This window comes from Solanum stenotomum, chromosome 3 (genome assembly GCF_019186545.1).
Source record: "Solanum stenotomum isolate F172 chromosome 3, ASM1918654v1, whole genome shotgun sequence".
Taxonomy (NCBI): Eukaryota; Viridiplantae; Streptophyta; class Magnoliopsida; order Solanales; family Solanaceae; genus Solanum; species Solanum stenotomum.
Genome location: NC_064284.1, coordinates 15,752,953 through 15,770,716, shown reverse-complemented (window position 1 = coordinate 15,770,716; position 17,764 = coordinate 15,752,953). Strand labels below are relative to the sequence as shown.

General features: G+C 34.9%; 2 protein-coding genes across 3 annotated transcripts; both read right to left on the bottom strand.

The window, feature by feature from the left end:
- Positions 1 to 97: 97 nt before the first annotated feature.
- LOC125858083 (pentatricopeptide repeat-containing protein At3g18110, chloroplastic) lies at positions 98 to 7,251 on the bottom strand. Of its 2 annotated transcripts, XR_007445714.1 has the most exons (5): positions 3,539 to 7,251; positions 3,202 to 3,402; positions 2,231 to 2,321; positions 866 to 1,726; positions 98 to 661 (listed from the first exon to the last, which is right to left on the bottom strand). XR_007445714.1 is itself a non-coding variant. In XM_049537763.1 (4 exons), exons 1-4 carry the CDS (start codon positions 7,150 to 7,152, stop codon positions 1,202 to 1,204), a joined length of 4,431 nt encoding a protein of 1,476 aa, XP_049393720.1. In that variant the 5' UTR covers positions 7,153 to 7,251; the 3' UTR covers positions 672 to 1,201. The 2 variants fall into 2 exon arrangements, 1 of the variants encoding a protein (XP_049393720.1); XM_049537763.1 differs by lacking the exon at positions 98 to 661 and having other exon boundaries at positions 672 to 1,726.
- A 4,179-nt stretch (positions 7,252 to 11,430) lies between these two features.
- LOC125858372 (late embryogenesis abundant protein At5g17165) lies at positions 11,431 to 13,916 on the bottom strand. Its single transcript, XM_049538131.1, has 2 exons — positions 13,683 to 13,916; positions 11,431 to 11,884 (listed from the first exon to the last, which is right to left on the bottom strand). Exons 1-2 carry the CDS (start codon positions 13,793 to 13,795, stop codon positions 11,614 to 11,616), a joined length of 384 nt encoding a protein of 127 aa, XP_049394088.1. The 5' UTR covers positions 13,796 to 13,916; the 3' UTR covers positions 11,431 to 11,613.
- Positions 13,917 to 17,764: the final 3,848 nt, after the last annotated feature.

The window sequence follows — 17,764 nt, the reverse complement described above, 5'->3', positions numbered from 1 at the left end:
TTCAAATTGCAATAGATATAACTAACCAAAAAAACCGACAAACCAAGTCAAATCGGAAAAAAATAATTGACTAATGATTTGGTTTGGTTTGGTTTTAACTTGAAAAATAAAAGTCAAACTGAAACTAAACAAAATAGAGCAAAACAGCAAACAAAGAAGAATATGAAAAAAGACCTGAGAAAGATCAATGGGCATGTCCTGTCAAAGTTTGCTTCTCTTTGACCACACAAAAGGGGACTGGTTTTCATACGAGCAATACACAAAACATGGCCCAAAACTAGGTATAACGGCACATTTAGCGCGTTTTCTCCCTGCCTAACATTTAATTCTACTCTCTATCTCCAAGAATAACCTGCAGGCTGCAGCTACATGCCTACATAGATAACACGGCGACTTCACATTCCAACCGTTGCATGTAGAGCATGATCAGGTTTCTGCACGGCAACACAAGTGCTGTAGAGAGGTAATAACTTACAAGCAAGCAGAAATTCCTTGAGCTCATGCCCTTGAGGCTTTCTAAAGCTCCTCTAATTCAACCTTAAACACGGGCAAGACTCTCATGGGATCAATATATCAGGTTGACAACCTCTAGTTAGGGGCCACATGTGTGTCTTGAGCCTCGTTAATGAGAACTACACAGATAACTTAGATAAGAGTGACTCTGCGAGAAAAAGCAAATCAATCAATTCCTTAATGTACAAGAATAGTTGTTGAGTGGATCAAATTTTTTGCAGAAGACTTGGAAGCAAAGTTGGAATGCATGTAATATATAACAATGATGAAATGTGAGTCTTTGGTGAAGAAGATTTGGGTATATTTGTAGGGTCAGAGTGGGGGAGGGTGCTGAACCAGTGGGGAAACTTACTGAGAGGAGTTCCAGATATTGTTTAATTAATCAGACAGCAATAGAGAACGTCTGAAGGGAAAACTGTTATATGATTTTGTTAGGTTAGCTGATTGAACTTCCCTTGCAACTCTGGAATTGTTTGAAGTTTTGTGATCTCCTCTTGATTAAACTTGCATTCGCCGTGACATTGACACCTCCACATGCTCCTTCCTCAGTCAGCTATTTACGCCGTTCATCCTAAGAAAAGAATGTCTTTCAGACTATATTCTGGAACTTGACATGCAACAGCACTCGGGATTTATGGAACTTTTGATCCCACAGAGGACAAGAGCATCAATTTCTCAGGTAACGCCATCATTTTGCAGGACCAGACACCCTGACAAATTTGTTCATCCTGAAGCTTTTGGCATTCCTCCTCTTTGTGACAGCAGTACTCTTCAACTTGGCTAACTTTTCCCTTCTCCCCTCAATGTCAGCTTGAATAACTTTTTCCCTCTTCTCATTTGACAGCAAAGCAAGCCTTGCAAACTTCCTCGGGTTTACTGGCCCAAGCCTTTCATTAATTTCCTTGAAAGCAGGAACAAGGCCACGCCTAATAAAACATCCTTCAATAAGCTGCATTGAGTTCATCTCCGGAAGGCTAGGCCTATTTTTCAACTCAAGATCTAAGCAAAATGGGGAATCTTTCAACCACATTCTTAAGGAATGAGCTTTTGCAACAAGTATTCCAGTCCGAGTTTTACAAGGTAGAAATGGAGAACCCATCTCCCAAAGGTATGCCTTCACTGTACTATTTAAAGAAACTCTGTTGTAGTCAGATTTACCAGTAATCAGTACAACGGATTTGGGAGATTCAGGAAAGCCCTCCAAGGATGCATCCTGCAGAAACAGTAAGATTATGTCAAGCTCTGTTCACTTTGGGCTACCTTCAGGAAACTTTGACAACAACGGTAAAGTCATCAAAAGGATCTTATAAAGCAACACAACAAAAACAAAGTACAACAAATATATATTAAGCATGGACATAAATAAATAAATATTTGTTAGTTCATTAAGCTATGCTACAACTATAATGCAACAAGACTTCAATTTATCCCCTCAAAGAACAAAAACGGAATTTTGTCAATGTTAAGTTTGTTAGATATAGCTGTAGGAATCGGCTAATAAGATCAGTGCATTTAATCACAACTCAAGTTTATGATGCAATTAAGCAATTTTGTTTTGAACTCATCAATACGAATCAGCAGAGAGGAGCTAGTTTACAAATCCCCTAATTGAAAAAGAAATCTTTATATAGAAAATATGGAGCTTTAAAGAGCTTGAACATGTATTCTTCCTTTGGGATACGGTCATGGAATATAAGCTTCTAAAGGAAAACATTGCCTGCATATGGTCAAGCCATAATGTGAGACCAACAAGAGCAGCACCCGCAGACAGCTTCCTGAAGTCAGCCCCCCAATCCTTGTCAGCCACTCTGCAGAATAAGGTGAACATCAATTAGATAAAAATGCAAAAATAGTAAAGCTTCACAAATAAGATTGTCATGAAATGCATGTCACAATCTTGACGTCCATGTAAAGATTTAAGCAGACCCTCCTTGATCTTAGTTTTGATGCAACATTCACAAGTAGCAACTTTAAACAGGGTCTTCAACTGAGAGACAAAAAATAAGATCAAGGAGGGTCTGCTTAATTCGTTACATGGACATCAAGATTGTGACATGCATTTCATGACAATCTTTAAATTGAAACTTAGTTTTGATGCAGCATTCAGAAGTATGCAATAACCCGAAAGAAAAGCTGCAATCATAGGCTAGTGAAACCTTAACTATCCTACCTCAGTGTGTGATTCCTGGGGGTTAATCACTTAGAACCCAAGTTTCTTGACCCCCACACAGAGGGAGGGGGGGAATCGAGTTCCAGCAGTGTATAATGCACCATTTGGTAGTGTAATGGTTACCTAAGAAACCCTTATCCAATAGTAAGTCTACAGCCGCAATTCCAGCAGGAATTTGAGTCTGATTTCAAGAGAACTCCTAAAGGATTTGAGGAGAACTGGAGAAAGGAAGATGCAAAAACTGGCATTTTAATCTTTCAAAGAGACAATTATGAACAACATATTCAACAAATGATATCAGATTCTTCGAGTAAGAGGTGCAAATCAAACCAAATTTCATCTGGAAGATCCCTGTGCATTCCATTAAAAAAAATACAAAAGAAATGACAAAAAGATTAAATCAAGAGGTTTCCAGATGCCATGTAGATTTTAAAAGTGGGATATCTAAACTATACATCAAATACACCACGATTACAAGTATAGATCTCCCTATTATGTTGCAAGCCAAGTCAATGTACCTGAAAATATCATTATGGTAAATGCTCCTTTTAATGGCCAGCTGAAAAACCCATGAGGCTGTGGCTCGGAGTTCAAAAGCCCATAACAGATCTTCCAAAGCATTTACAAAATTCAATGCTGCTTTATCCTCTGCGGTTTCAATTTGCTCCAGGTACAGGTCTAAGTCCAACACCAGAGACTCTGAATTCTCTGTTAGAAACCTGCAATTATGAGACAAACAGTTAATTGAAGTGAGAAAATGGAAGAATATAGCAAACCCATCCCTCAAAAGACACCCACACACCCACAAAATAGAAGTTTTTGAAGAGAGAAAAGAAAATTAAATTCAAATTGTGCCTGATAGGAAGATTAAAGCCAGCATCAGCGACAGCATTTAAAAGAGTTTTGGCTTCAGTAATGTATTCGCATAAACTAGCGGCCCGGATAAAGCAAGTCCATATCCTGTGATCTGGTTCTAGACCTTCCCCAATCATCTCCTTGAGCTTCAAAAGGCCAGTATCATAATCTCTGCTCTTGAGATACGCATCAATAACAGAGCCATACTGTAGAGTACTGAGATTTACACCATTTGACTTTAGACTATTCAGCACTTTCTCAGCTTCCATTGGATGGCCTGAAGTACCATATGAAGTCATCAGCAAATGCATCGTAGCATCAGATGGTTCAATCCCTGATTCCTTCATCTTCTCTATTAGCTTTTCAGCCTTGGAATGATTTCCAGAGCTTCTATACATTTTCATCATTAAGTGATAAAAAGAACGATCGAGGTTATGTCCTTCTGACCTCAGGCTTTCGAAGAGTTCTTCAGCTTGTTCCAGCATCAGCTCCTTACAAAATGCAGCAATCAGGCTTTTATAAGTGTCTCTCTCAGGGAATAGACCCAGCCTTTTCATCTCATTCACTAACAAAAGAGATTCATGAGGTCTACGATCTCTACAGTACATTATTATCAAAGTATTGTAAGTATCCAAATCTGGTTTGAGTCCAGCTTCTTGAATTCTCTGGTATATGTGCACTGTCTTCTTGAAATCTTCAATTCTAGTATATAACTTGAGCATTGAATTCCATATTGAAAGATCTGGCTTGAATCCAGCTTCCTCCATTTCAGAAAGCATGGCTTCAGCATCCCTCACTTGTTTAGTTCTGCACAGTAACCCAATTATAACTCTATAAAGATGCATGGTAGGTAAATATCCAGCAGCTCTCATTCCATGGTAAATTTTCTTCACTTCAAATACGTTACCAGTTTGAGCAAATGCCTCAAGCATCAAAAGAATGGAACTCTTACTAATCTTAAAACCCATATCTTGCAGTTCCTGGATCAGAACATACAGCTCGTTTAATCTGCCATCAACAACTAATGCTTGCATGAGATTGTTTATGGTATCCACTGTTGGGGATGGACCATTTCTCATCATGGTATTGAAAACAGCTCTAGCTTTCTCATAGAAACCACTTAAAGAATAAGCTTGTATTAATGCATTATAAGCCGTCCTTCCCACAACACCATACCGATGTTCTATAGTTGCCACAATACTCTCTGCCTTTTCAACTATTTTGAGCTTACCATATGCTTCAATAAGACTTACATGAAATGAGATGTCCCCAAGGAGCATACCATTTGCTTCCACCTGGTCAATCAAATAATGTGCTGTTTCTGGAAAACCCATCTTGCAGTAAATGACAGTGATTATCCCGCAAATATCCTGAGAAGGTTTTACACCCTTGGCCCTCATATCAGAAAATATCTGAGAAGCTTCAGCAAACAGTTCAGCCTCCTCGCAACACTTGATGAGGGACTCATACACAGAAATACTTAATGTATATGAATCACCTGTCTCGCGGTATTCATCCAATGCAGCATTCAAATTTTGAGCTTTGCAGTTAATAATTATTGAGGCATCAGTTATAAGTTTCTTGGACATGGACCTGGAATCATGCTCTTTCACAAAATTTAGCAATTCTATAGCTTCTGAGATCTTCCCAGATGAACTGTATGAACCCAAAATAGATAACAGGTCATCATGATTAAATTCAGAACCCTCCTCAATGACTAATCTCAACATTTTGGCTGCAAAGTCATAGCATTCACCCTTAATAAGTAGAGATGAAATGGATTGCGGACCCAAATTACCCAATTCTTTCAAGTCCTTAATCACAATCTGGATATTTTCTTCTTCATTTGCTCTTCCAAGAGATCGGAGCATAAATTCATATAGAGCAAAATCAGGCGTGAATCCATTGCGCACCATGTCATGATACAACAACATTGCTTTCTTGGTCTCACCAAACCTCAGATTCATGTCTAGCATCACTGTGTAAGCCAGGTGATCCGGATGAATTCCAGAACGTACCATGCAGTCGAACATATCTTCTGCATCAACCCTCTTCCCTGCCTTTGCATAACCACAAATCAAGGCACTGTAAGTTCTCACTGTTGGCTTTATCCCTGCATTCAGCATCTCAGACATCACTTTTGAAGCCTCTGCCATTTTATTGTCTTTCCCTAGTGAGTCAATAAGAATTGTATATGTAATTACATCAGGGCTTCGACCAGAAGATGTCATGTCATTGTAGACTTGCAATGCAAGGTCATGCCGACCCTGTTTCCCATACATGTCAATGATGGTATTATAAGTCATTTCGTCCTTCCCAAAACCCATGTTCACCATCTCTTCGCAGATTTCTTTAACCTTCTCAATATTCCCCTGCCTAGCAAATGCATGGAGCAGTGAATTATATGTCACTGCATCTGGATAAAAGCCATTTGCCTCCAGTTCATTGAACAGCCTTGCAGCCTCACCGTCCATTCCACATCTCCCAAAAACTGAAATCATAGCATTATACGTCCACAAATCAGGTTGGCATCTATGACTTTCCATATCATTAAAAACTTTTACAGCTTCCTCAACATTTGATTCGCGTGAACAAGCACTAATCAGAGTGTTATAAGTTATTATGTCAGGTTGAGTGCCCGAACTCCTTACTTCATCCAGAAGTTCAATTGCCAGGTTTGGTGTCATAGGGCCTGATTTGAGACGCGCATTAATCAAAGTATTAAAACTCACAAGATCTGGCTCAAGCCCGCGCTCATGCATTAATTCAAGTAACTGTTGAACCCGGGAAAACCTCCCATTTCTAGCGTAAACACCCATCATTGAATTATATACTTGAACTGTGTTTCCAATACTTTGCTCTGCCCGCATAAAGATCTCCACAGCCAATGCTTCCTGGTTGGCCTTGCCCAGCACAGCAAGTATTGTTGCAAGCATCCGGGCATTCGGAGAATACCAATTTCGAAGATTCAACCATTCATAAACCTCCAATGCCCTTTGCCAACTAGATTGACCAACCCATTTCACCACAAAGCAAAAATCAGTAGGGGTCATTTGCACCATCTTTTCATCCAACACATCAGCTACAAACTCCTCAGATTTCAGCCCCAAAATCTTATCAGTTAAAAATTGTACCCTCTGACGCCAATCTTTCGCCCTCTTGAGCGCAAGTTTCGTCATTTTCTTCGCCCTAGTCCTGCTGGGTCTACCCAAAACCTCTTGGGTTTCATCATTCAGTTGAAACCCATTTGAGTTCAACGACTCCTCTCCCTTCTCCATTCCTATTCCCTCACAACAACCCACATTCCCATCACTTCCCGAATCAAATTCAACATCTTTTACAGACGGGACGGCAACAGATAACGGGGAGGGCTGTGAACTTTGATGGGTGTCAGTGAATTTCAAGTGGGGCCATCTAGAAGATGGAGAAGCTCTGGTATATGTAAATTTCTTGGGAGCATTATCTCGTTCTTCACTAACAGTAGAACTAGCAGTAGCAGAATTTGAGGAATCTAGAGAGCAAGAACAAAAAGGGGGTTTTCGGGTTACCTTTGATTTTGCTGTTGAGTTGAACTGCGGCGGAGCAATACTTAGCAGCGCCGTAGATGCCGCCATGCCCCTAAGAAATTGCCTTGGGGAAGAATTGAAGCTAGTAGAGAGCTCTCTTGTTTGTATTTGCTGTTATAGAAATTGACAAAGATATTTGTTGTTGTTTTTTGGCGGGTTGTTTATCATATATCTCACACTTATATACGGATTTGCTCATTAGGCAAAGAGAGGGAAAGTTGGAATTCGGTTACTCGGTTAATAGTTATTATCTTCAGGAAAAAAGAAATTATTTATCTAATCTTTTTAAATTTAGCTAAGCTTGATTGGAAAGCTATTCAGAAAGTTTCAAGTATCTTGAATTTGTTATTTAAAAAAAAGAAGAAGAGAAATAGACTAGAAAGTCACTAACGACAATGGTGTAGGGTGAACGTGTTGTTTTTGAGGTCTTATGTGATAAGAAGGTGAAGTCAAAATTTAAAACACAAGTTTTATAGAGTGATAGTTAGACTGACTAAGTTGTATAGGGCAAAGTATTAACTAGTCAAAAATTCTTATTTTTAAAAGTTGAAAGTTACGAAAATGAGCATGTTCTAATAAGTGTAAGGGCATATTAGGAGAGATAGAATTAGATATGAAGATATCAAAACAATTTGGGAGAGCCTTGGGTGGAGGACAAGATACGAAAAGTGAAATGAGATGGTTCATACGTGTGAAGAGGATCTCAGTGTGGAGGTGTGAGAGATTGATTATGGATGATTTTATGTGAGGTAGGAATAGATCGAAAAAAATATAAAGAAGAAGTGATTAGACATGACATGAAACAGCTCCAACTTACTAAGAACATGACTTTAGATTTTTAAAAAATGGACAAAGCATTAAGATAGAGGTTAGTAGATAGCAATATATTGTCTTTGTTATCCATTCATACGGGTAGTATTGCTCTCATATGTTTTGGTCCTTTTTATAATTTCTGTTAATATTATTTGTTGTCTTATAGTTTGACTATTATGTTATATTATATTGTAGTTACTGATTTTTTGTATTTTTATTACTTTTTCTTTTCCTTTTTCTAATTAAACTATTTTGGATTATATTTTTTTTTAATTGGGGGTCTTTTGGATACAACTTCTTTATCGTTGAGGTAGGAAAAGTATGCGTACACCTTAATCTCTTCGTACTCTATTTTGTGAAATTATATTGAATATATTTGGCATAATTTTCTTCAACAAAAAAATGTCTTTTCAATATAATAATACTATTATTTAAGTAATCATATAAAAATTAACTCTAGAACTAAAAACTCTATGAAAATAATTTTTCGCATTTCTCGTTCCATTTTTTTATCCAAATTTAACCCCAAAATTTCCAGTTTCACTTAAGTATACTCCTTGTTAATATATCCTCATAAAAACAAAAAAGAATGGTTATAAGGGTCTTCGATTACCGGGAAAATGTTCATACTCCTTGTTATAACAATGTTGCTTTTTTCTTTTTTTTATCAGACTACTAATTACGAACTTAACTTCAGTTCTTGAGTCTATCATAAAAAAGCTTCTTTATCAGATTACTAACTTCATTAAGTTCTTGAATGTATTTGCAACATTGTACATGTTCCATTTGAACCCTCAATTCTTTGACAAGCAAGAACAAATCAGTTTGACAATGACCAACAAGGGTTGTGATGGAGTGGTAAGTACTCTTTCATTCTTAACCAAGAAGTCTCGCATTCGAGCCCCTTGGATACGAAGTCGCCTTTGTTAGGGAGCGCTTTACCCCCAATGTGAGACTTTTCGGCGCGAATCCAAATTTAGTCGGGCTCCAATGTGGATATCCGGCAGGGGCGGACCCACATGTCACGTTTCAGGTGTTCGAGCACCCATTGACCCCAACGTAAATTATATATTGTTATATAGAAATTTCTTAATATTGTTATATAAAAACTCAAGAGCCCCCATAAGCTATAAGTCTGTGTGGGTGCTTTGGTTGAAATTCAGAAAAAAGTGGCTACGTTTGCTTTTACGTTCACAGTTCGATTCCCAACTACAACATTTTTATGAGCTTATGTTTTCTTTTCTTTATTCTGCTTCTTTCCTTAGTCTTTTACTTTCTTCATTCACTTTTTTATTTAGTTTTTAACTTTTGTTTAATGTTGCTTTTTGTTAATTTTTTTTTTTAATAAAAAATATTATTGTGTTCAATTNAAGTTCTTGAATGTGTTTGCAACATTGTACATGTTCCATTTGAACCCTCAATTCTTTGACAAGCAAGAACAAATCAGTTTGACAATGACCAACAAGGGTTGTGGTGGAGTGGTAAGTATTCCTTCATCCTTAATCAAGAAGTCTCGAGTTCGAGCCCCCTTGGGTACGGAGTCGCCTTTGTTAGGGAGCACTTTACCCCCAATGTGGGACTTCCCAGAGCGAATCCAAATTTAGTCAGGCTCTAATATGGGTATTCGGACACCGGGTGGAAAACCGAAAAAAAAAAAAGAGTTTGACTATGACATAACAGTCTATAAATTTTACCAAGTTGATTTTACACTTGACCAACTCCTGTTCTGCAATTGTGAGTGCAGTCAAAGTATCACATAGCTCACCCTACTTGGGGTGAGCATAAACACTGGAAAATTGAAATCGAATTAATTTAATTTTTCAATTTTTTTAATTTTTGAATGTTTCGATTCAACTTCAGTGTTCCCTTTTTGGAACTTCGATTTTTTTAGTTCCGTCTAAGGGTTACGTTTTTTCAGTGCACCGAAAAATTGAAATTTTATTAACTAAAATTTAAAATTATATATTTTGTTTGAGTCCAATATTAAAAGATGATTGATTAAAAATTTAAAAATTCAAAATATAAAGTGATTTGTTTTGTTATAACTTATAAATATATAACCATGTTAACTGGAATCGGCCAGAAGGGCCATTTAATTACGTAATTATAACTAGACCAGTGTAACATCTTGCTTTATTTTGTATGCAACTTATGTTATATTAGGAGTATTTGACAAGTACAATCTTCTAGTATAGGTACTTTTCTATTCTTTGAAGATTATAAAGCTAAGTAAATAATAGTTATGTATTTAACAGTTATTAGATGCCATTTGATTGTTATCAATTCTCACGTCCCTGTTGTAGAATAATTAAGTGAATTTCGTACGAGGAACGTGTAAGATAGACAAATAATACTTCCTGCGCCCATATGACATATTTAATTAGTTTATGTCTAGGGTTATATATATATATATAAATTTAGGATCCGTTTGACCATAGATTTTCCAAGTAATATTTGGGGGAAAATTTGGCAAATAGTGTTTGTTCATACAATTTGTCATTATTTGAGAAATATTCTTGGCAAATATATATCCCAAATTCCCAAATACTAGTTTTTTCTAGTATTTGGGTCAGGTCTCATTATTTGGGATCTTTTAAAAATTGAAATTTTACACCAAACTTTTATCTTTTACAAAAACACCCTCTTTAGTAGTTGTTTGCATTGTATTACATAATTTTGTACGTGAACACCATAATAGTGATGAAATATTCAGTGAATATGAAAGTACTAATATGATTGTTGATGAAAATGATGAACAATCGGCTCAGGTAACAAAGTCATGTGCTTTGTCTATTTCACGATGTATGGAATGATGCTTGTTGCACTCACTCCAAACTACCACATTGCTCCAGTGTCATGGACACTACTTATTATTTGTTGCAACGAAGATTCAATTGACTTGTAATACAAACTTATGGTTAGTTTTGATAGTTTTTAAAAGTTATAGGTATAAATCATATTTTTCTAAAAAAATGAAATATGTTTTTCAAATACTATGACCAAACACATTGTGAAATTTCACCCAAATAGTATTTGGAAATCTATGACCAAACGCTAGCTTAAAATCGTGATTCAATCTTTCCCATCCTATAATTCATTATCTTTGGTCCCAGAGGGAACAAGAGTGCAATAAGATAGGAAGTTACATGAAAAAGCAGAATAGGGACAAAGTATTGGAGAGTAGGGACAGGTGGATTAACAGATAATGGGCTTGCCGTAGTGGTACGGGACTCTATAGGATAGATGAGTGAGGTGGATATGACTATCATTTATTATAGGGAAAATAGTTATGAACCGATAAAGTTGGATATTTTGGAGGCCCAATTGCTAAAGTGCATTTCCCTATCTTGGTTAGCTTCAATTTTGGATTAATCTTATCTTTTTCTTAAGTTGATGCCATTGGCACAGCTACATACGTAACTAATCACTTTCCCAATTCCAAATGATAAAGACTTTGAAAGTAACGTAATATTCTGAAAGCAAAAAGTTCATCATCAGCAGTTACGTAGCAGTGGTAAAAGACACCCATATTACATTACCATATGAACGACCTTCAAAAGCAGTGCAGCTTTTAATACCTTATTAGTCTATACTGCACCTTAAAACTAAACTAGAGACTCGCATAAACACAAACAAACAGCTTTACTAGTACCCAATATATATAGTTATAAAGCAAGTTTACTCAAGTATGTGAAATTAATTAAGCATGGGCTTCTCCAAGTCCTCGAGAGGGCGGAAGAATGTCTTCTGCTCCAAAATAGATTCAGCAGTAGCACCAGTGGCGGGTGGGGAGTGAAAGCCACGTTCCGCGCCAGCAGAATCAGTTGCCGCTGGCCCGAACACCCCAGTTTGTGGGTGAGGACCCCAGTATTTTTCTGATTGTGGCTCTATCACTTCATCAGGCACAACCGAATCGCGCACATGATCCTCCGGGTTCTTGTCGTACACTGATGTCTGCACTCCCCTCCTGTATACAACAATCAACCAATTACTTATTAATTCAATCAACAATGTATAGGTACAAGATATATATTAGGCCTTGGAATTATATATCTCAGTCCAAAATTTAATTGATTTAGTGCCCAAATGTCGGGTCTACTCACGTGATTATGTCGGTTTCCTCCTAATAAAGAACCTCAAACCAACCAATTAACTTTAATTATACGTACGGCAAAGTTGGAAATCTGATATTGGTATCTATAACTAGTCATGACTAGTTTCATTGTATTTCTAGCTCCTGTTTGATTATAGATTTTGAAATTTATGCGCAAACAATAGCTCAACTACTGTACGTGGGGCATAGCATAATTATTGATCATGGTGGTGGATACAGGTCCCATTCCCCAACCCCCACCAAGAAGGAACAGTGTCAACCATCAATCATCAGCAATATTGTTGCTTCAAAAAAGGCAAAATAACTCCAGCCCTACATGTCTAATCAAGAGCTTCTATCTACTCCCTCCGTTTAAAAAAGAATGTCTTAGTTTGACTTGGAATGAAATTTAAGAAAAGAAAGAAGATTTTTAAATCTTGTGATTTAAAATTAAAGTAATGTCAAATGTATCAAAATGCCCTTTAATCTTGTGGTCTTAAACATGCCATGTGAAAAATTAAAGTTAAAGTGTTGCCAAAAAAAGAAAAGAGATCATTCTTTTTTAACAGACTAAAAAGGAAATGAGTCATTTTTTTTTAAACGGATGGAGTAATATTTTTATCTTTCATCTTTGGTTTTATATGGGTCCCTAAAGTTTCACCTACAGACCTACACCTACTCACCTATTCTTTTCTTAACTTCCCAAGCTTCTATGAGATCAGGTTAGACGGTTACATCTTTACATCTAACTTTTTTCTTTTTCTAATAAATGCTAATCGTCATCTAACCGTGAAATACATGCAAATGGAGTAATAAATTTCGTAATTTTGGAAAAGATTAACGGTTCAGATCAATTGTAACATGTGTGTGTTAGGCTCAGGGAACATTATCTGTGCCAGAAATTTTTATTAGTGGGTGAGACGTCCTTATCCGATACGCACTCCACTTCAGCACGCATTATATTGCTTTGATAAACAAGGAAGAAAAAAACGTGACTGACAGAAGTATGCCTAAAATAATGCTTTGGTGAAAATAACATGATTCAGCATCAGTGTTTCTGGAAATACATTAAACAGGAAAGAAATCAGAACAGAAAATCGCCAGATCAGAGAGACGAATACACTTCTAACTTTCCGGGAAAAAAAGCATATGCCATGACAAATCGGACCAAAAAATCTCAGCTAGCTAGCTAGAAGACGTGTACAGTTGCTAGATCTGGAAAAAACAAACTAAAACTGGTAAAATGCAACGTTTAGCTTCTACAAGTTGTAAATCTAATTGAAATGATCTCGTATTTGATCGGTAATACCAAATACTGGAAATCATAAACCTAAGATCCTTCATGCTTACTCTTGCTCAATGGAATCACTAAATTTGAGGATCAAGATCAGAGAGAGAAAGGAGCATCGTAAACTCCGAGCATTGTTTGACCAACAAATTCATCCATCACAGAACTTAGCAGAGTACAAAAGGATCGCATAATTTTCTCAGAAATTAAGCAAAAATCACAAAATACTACTTGTAGTAAACAAATATCGAACATTAAGCTCATCTATATGAATAAATGCAGTAGAAAGCAAACACTGTACACGGAATAGGTACACCAAAACTGCTAACGCAAAACGGTAAAAGGACAAAACAACATTCACAGAGATCAAATTTAGAACCATACCTTCCAGAGAGGGAAGGTGAATTAGCAGTAGTTCGAGCACTTGCGTAGTTGATCTGGTTAACAACACGCTTCCCCAAGCTCACGAGTCCACGGCCCTGCAAATTGGCGGCCATACAATACACACTAAGGAAGAAGAAGAAGAAAAAAATGGAGTTTCTGAAGAGAATCTGAAAATTCACAGAGATAAAGAGCAAAGCCCCTATGTGATGATGATCACACTCTTTGCCTGTCTCCCCCTTTTTTTATAGTGAAAAAAATGAGCTGCATTTCTCTTTCGCACCTACCCCAGTACAACGGCGTACAACTTCCGTTTCATTTAACGGCAATCGGTACGTTAACAGAATATCCAATTCTTAATTCCTTTTTAATTCTGTCGCTTAATGGAATTATGGATCTTAAAAACGATTCTGGGTATCTTTGATTATACTGACTTTCAATGTTCACTATTCTAAGTAATTTTTTACATTTAACATATCAAGGTTAATAAGTATTTAATTATTTACTCTTCAAATTCTTTTTTAATAAGTATTTAATTATTTACTCTTCAAATTCTTTTTTAAGACCTAATATTTAACATTGATGAATTTGGACACATTATTTCTGAAGGTGAATGTAAAATCTGGACAAATAAAAATTAACTGAGGGATTAAATAATTTGATTAATTAAGGGAAAAGTGGTTTCGTAATCTTGATGTACGACAAGGACACCGTTACCTCCGTTTCGACGTTAAGTTATCATTGTCGCATAAAGGAGTCGGTATTTTGTTGACTATCTTACCCTTGAATGGTCCCAGTACTCTTGTTGCCAAGTGTTAACATTATCTAGAATTAACACGCGGTTTTTTAGTGTGGGGAGAAGATAAAATTATCAAACAAGTTTTACAGAAAATATCAAAATAGTCCCTTATGTTTATGGTTAGTTCAAATTAGTCGTTTAAGTATGTTATTGAATAGTTTAATCTTTTAAATTTGTCAAAATGAACACTTTTAGTCTCTACAGATACTTTACGTAATACAAACTATTTCTATTATATTTGATGAAAACCATAAAAAAAAAAGGGAGGAAAAGAATAAAAAATACCCCTTAACTTTCATTTATTAATTAGCTTCGCCATTTGTCATACTATTTGACTATTTATAGTTTTACCATCATAAAATGTATCATTCATATTCCTTATAAAAAATTCTAATAAGATCAAGTGCAGGTAAATTTAGATAGATGCAGATTAGATTAGGGTGCTGAATTTTTTTTATTTTCAGGCATAAAAATCTGATTCGGGGTTTTCCATCTAACAAGAGGTATGAATAATAAGTTTGTAACGATAGTGCTATAAACAGGCAGACAATATGACGAAGGGCAAAATTCGCTAAGAAATGAAAAATGAGGGATAATTTTTAACCCTTTCTCCAGAAAAATTGCAAAAACTCACATTTGCACATTTGAAATTGCATACTATGCAACTTTTACTCCCTCTATTTTTTTTAATGTTCAATATATCGTGTTGCGATTTTTTGAATTATAGGTGCTTCATTTTATTGTCAGTAAAGGTCAAACTTAACTTAAATATGCTCTCAATAGATAAGATAGATATCTATACATTGATAAGAAATATTTGAATTCTTGAGAAGAGAGGAATCGTGATGGTCCCACGGACATTTGATATTTTCATTTTTTTCATTTTATTTATTTATTTGCATTTCATCTCAAATCCAACCGATAAAGTTTGCTAAAATATTTGTATGAAACAATAATGCTCTCTTTTAGAAAATTTAAAAGAATAAAATTTATTTAGAACCGTTCATTTTGAACCTATTACAATTATATAGGGACACATTAGTCTTTTTCTAATAATTTTTTATTTATTTCTTCTTTTATATTAATTTTATTTGCTTCCTTAAATGGTGCGAACAGAATATTGCTGATTAGATATGGAGTCACGCCTACTTAAAAGAAGATTATCCATATACATAATCTTAACAAAATAAAAATAAAACCTTCTAGATATTAAAATATTACCTGACATAAATGGTGAGGGAAAAATCCTTTTGGCCAGAAGGATATTTTTCCTGTGTTATTTTTTACTTTTTAAAAATATTTTTATCTTTTTAACTTTAATATCTTTTAATTAAAAAATAAAAAAAAGATCAGTTTATTTTAAAATAAAAAAGATATTATAAATTTTTTAAATTTCTGGCCAAATTTTCACGCCATTTAGCATTACCTATGGTGAGATAGCTAATTTTTGCTAGCACTTAGGAAAATTAATGAGTCCATAATGTTGGTTTAAGACTTAAAACATTAGAAGACACGTCATAATCTACTTCATAATTAAATTCTGTTGAAACTTAAGCATATTATATATATGTTTGTCAAATCTTTTAGTCAAATCGTGGAAAGAAAAATTAATTTGAGAATTAGACGTGGCTCCATTACTACTATTAAGTTGGAATCCATTTGTTAATAAGGATCTTTATATATTTTCTTTAATAGGTATAAAAAATAGAATAATGTTTATCCATTTTTAAACTAGATTTATGAGTTTTTATAAAAGTGTGTGAGTTTACAATTAATTTATGTTTTCTCTTTGAGTTTTAATTTGAAATTTTAATGAAAATCAACTCTAATTTTCATCAAACTATTTAAATTGAGATAAAAATTTCAAATGATATTTTCGATTGATTGCCATAACGAGGGGCGGCTGGTTAGGCTTAAAAAAAGTCCTTAGCCTTAGGCCCCCAATTTTAGGGGGCTCCATTTTTTAGTTAATTAGGTAGAATTAAATTTTAAAAAAATATTAGAACTAAGACAATAAATGCAAAAGCTCATTTTTTAGTTAATTAGGAAGGATTAAATTTCTAAAAAAATTGTTAGAACTAAGACAATAAATGCAAACGGCTTAATGAAGTGATAGTCTGATAGATATGACTATGATTTTTTATAAAAAGTTGTGTACTTTTTTTTTAATGTACAAGTTATCTTTTTTTTTTCTAATTTTATTTTTATATATTCTCCTCCCTTCTATTTCTTCTCACTTTCTCTTTTCTAATCTTACATCTCTCACTTATTCAAAGCTTAAAAATTTACTTGTTCTATTGATAGTTTATATTTTAAATTTGGAGAAAACTATATTGTAGTAGCTCGATTCATTTTCGGAAATCAAGTCTTCATAGCTTTTGAATTCGGTAATATCATTCGAATTTCTAATATTATTTTTGTTTTGTGTCTTATGTTTATTATATTTTTTATTTGATATTGTAAATAGTGTTTAAAATATTTGTTAGATTTTAATGGGAAAAGGATCAAAATTACCCCTTAACTTTGTTTTATTGGTTGATTTCATCCTTACCGTTAAAAGCAAGTTATTTTTATCCCTGCCGTCAATAAACTTAAGAAATATACCCCTTCTTGGACGGAAACCCCCAAATCAATTGAAATTACCCGATTTTAATTGAAATTATCCAATTTCTTTTTTAACTCGAACCATAACCCCACCCACTAAACTAAACAAAACCCATAACAAATTAACCTATTTCCAATCTTCTTCATCTCAGTGTTCTTTCCCCTTCTTCTCAATGTACACCTGGATGACAACTTTTATATATATATATATATATATATTGTAGAAGTTGTTCATGATTGTTACATTAATAGCAATGCGTTTTTTTATTTTCTAAGATTGATTCTTTTGTGTCAAATATATGTGGGAATTTCAAGTCCTAATATAAAGAAATAAATCTGCCAAAACAAAAGAAACATAAATCCATAACTCAGACATTTTATGTGCACACAAAGCCTGAGACAACAGCTCATTAGCAGTTGTAAGATGTAATGTCCAACATCCAAGAGTTGTTAGTCATTTGATAATACATGTATTCCAATTCTTCCCAAAACAGAGTGGCTTTTTAAAAATAAAAACTATTTCAGTTCTTTCCAAGAACTCACGTAAAACGTCGATCTCTATGGAGTCAAATTATTTTTTCTCAGTTAGAAAATCCTCTTGAGAACTTTCTACGCTCTTCTGTACACCAATACCAAAAGAGAAAAAAGAAAAGAACAAAAGACGATGCGTCTTGTTGGGTTG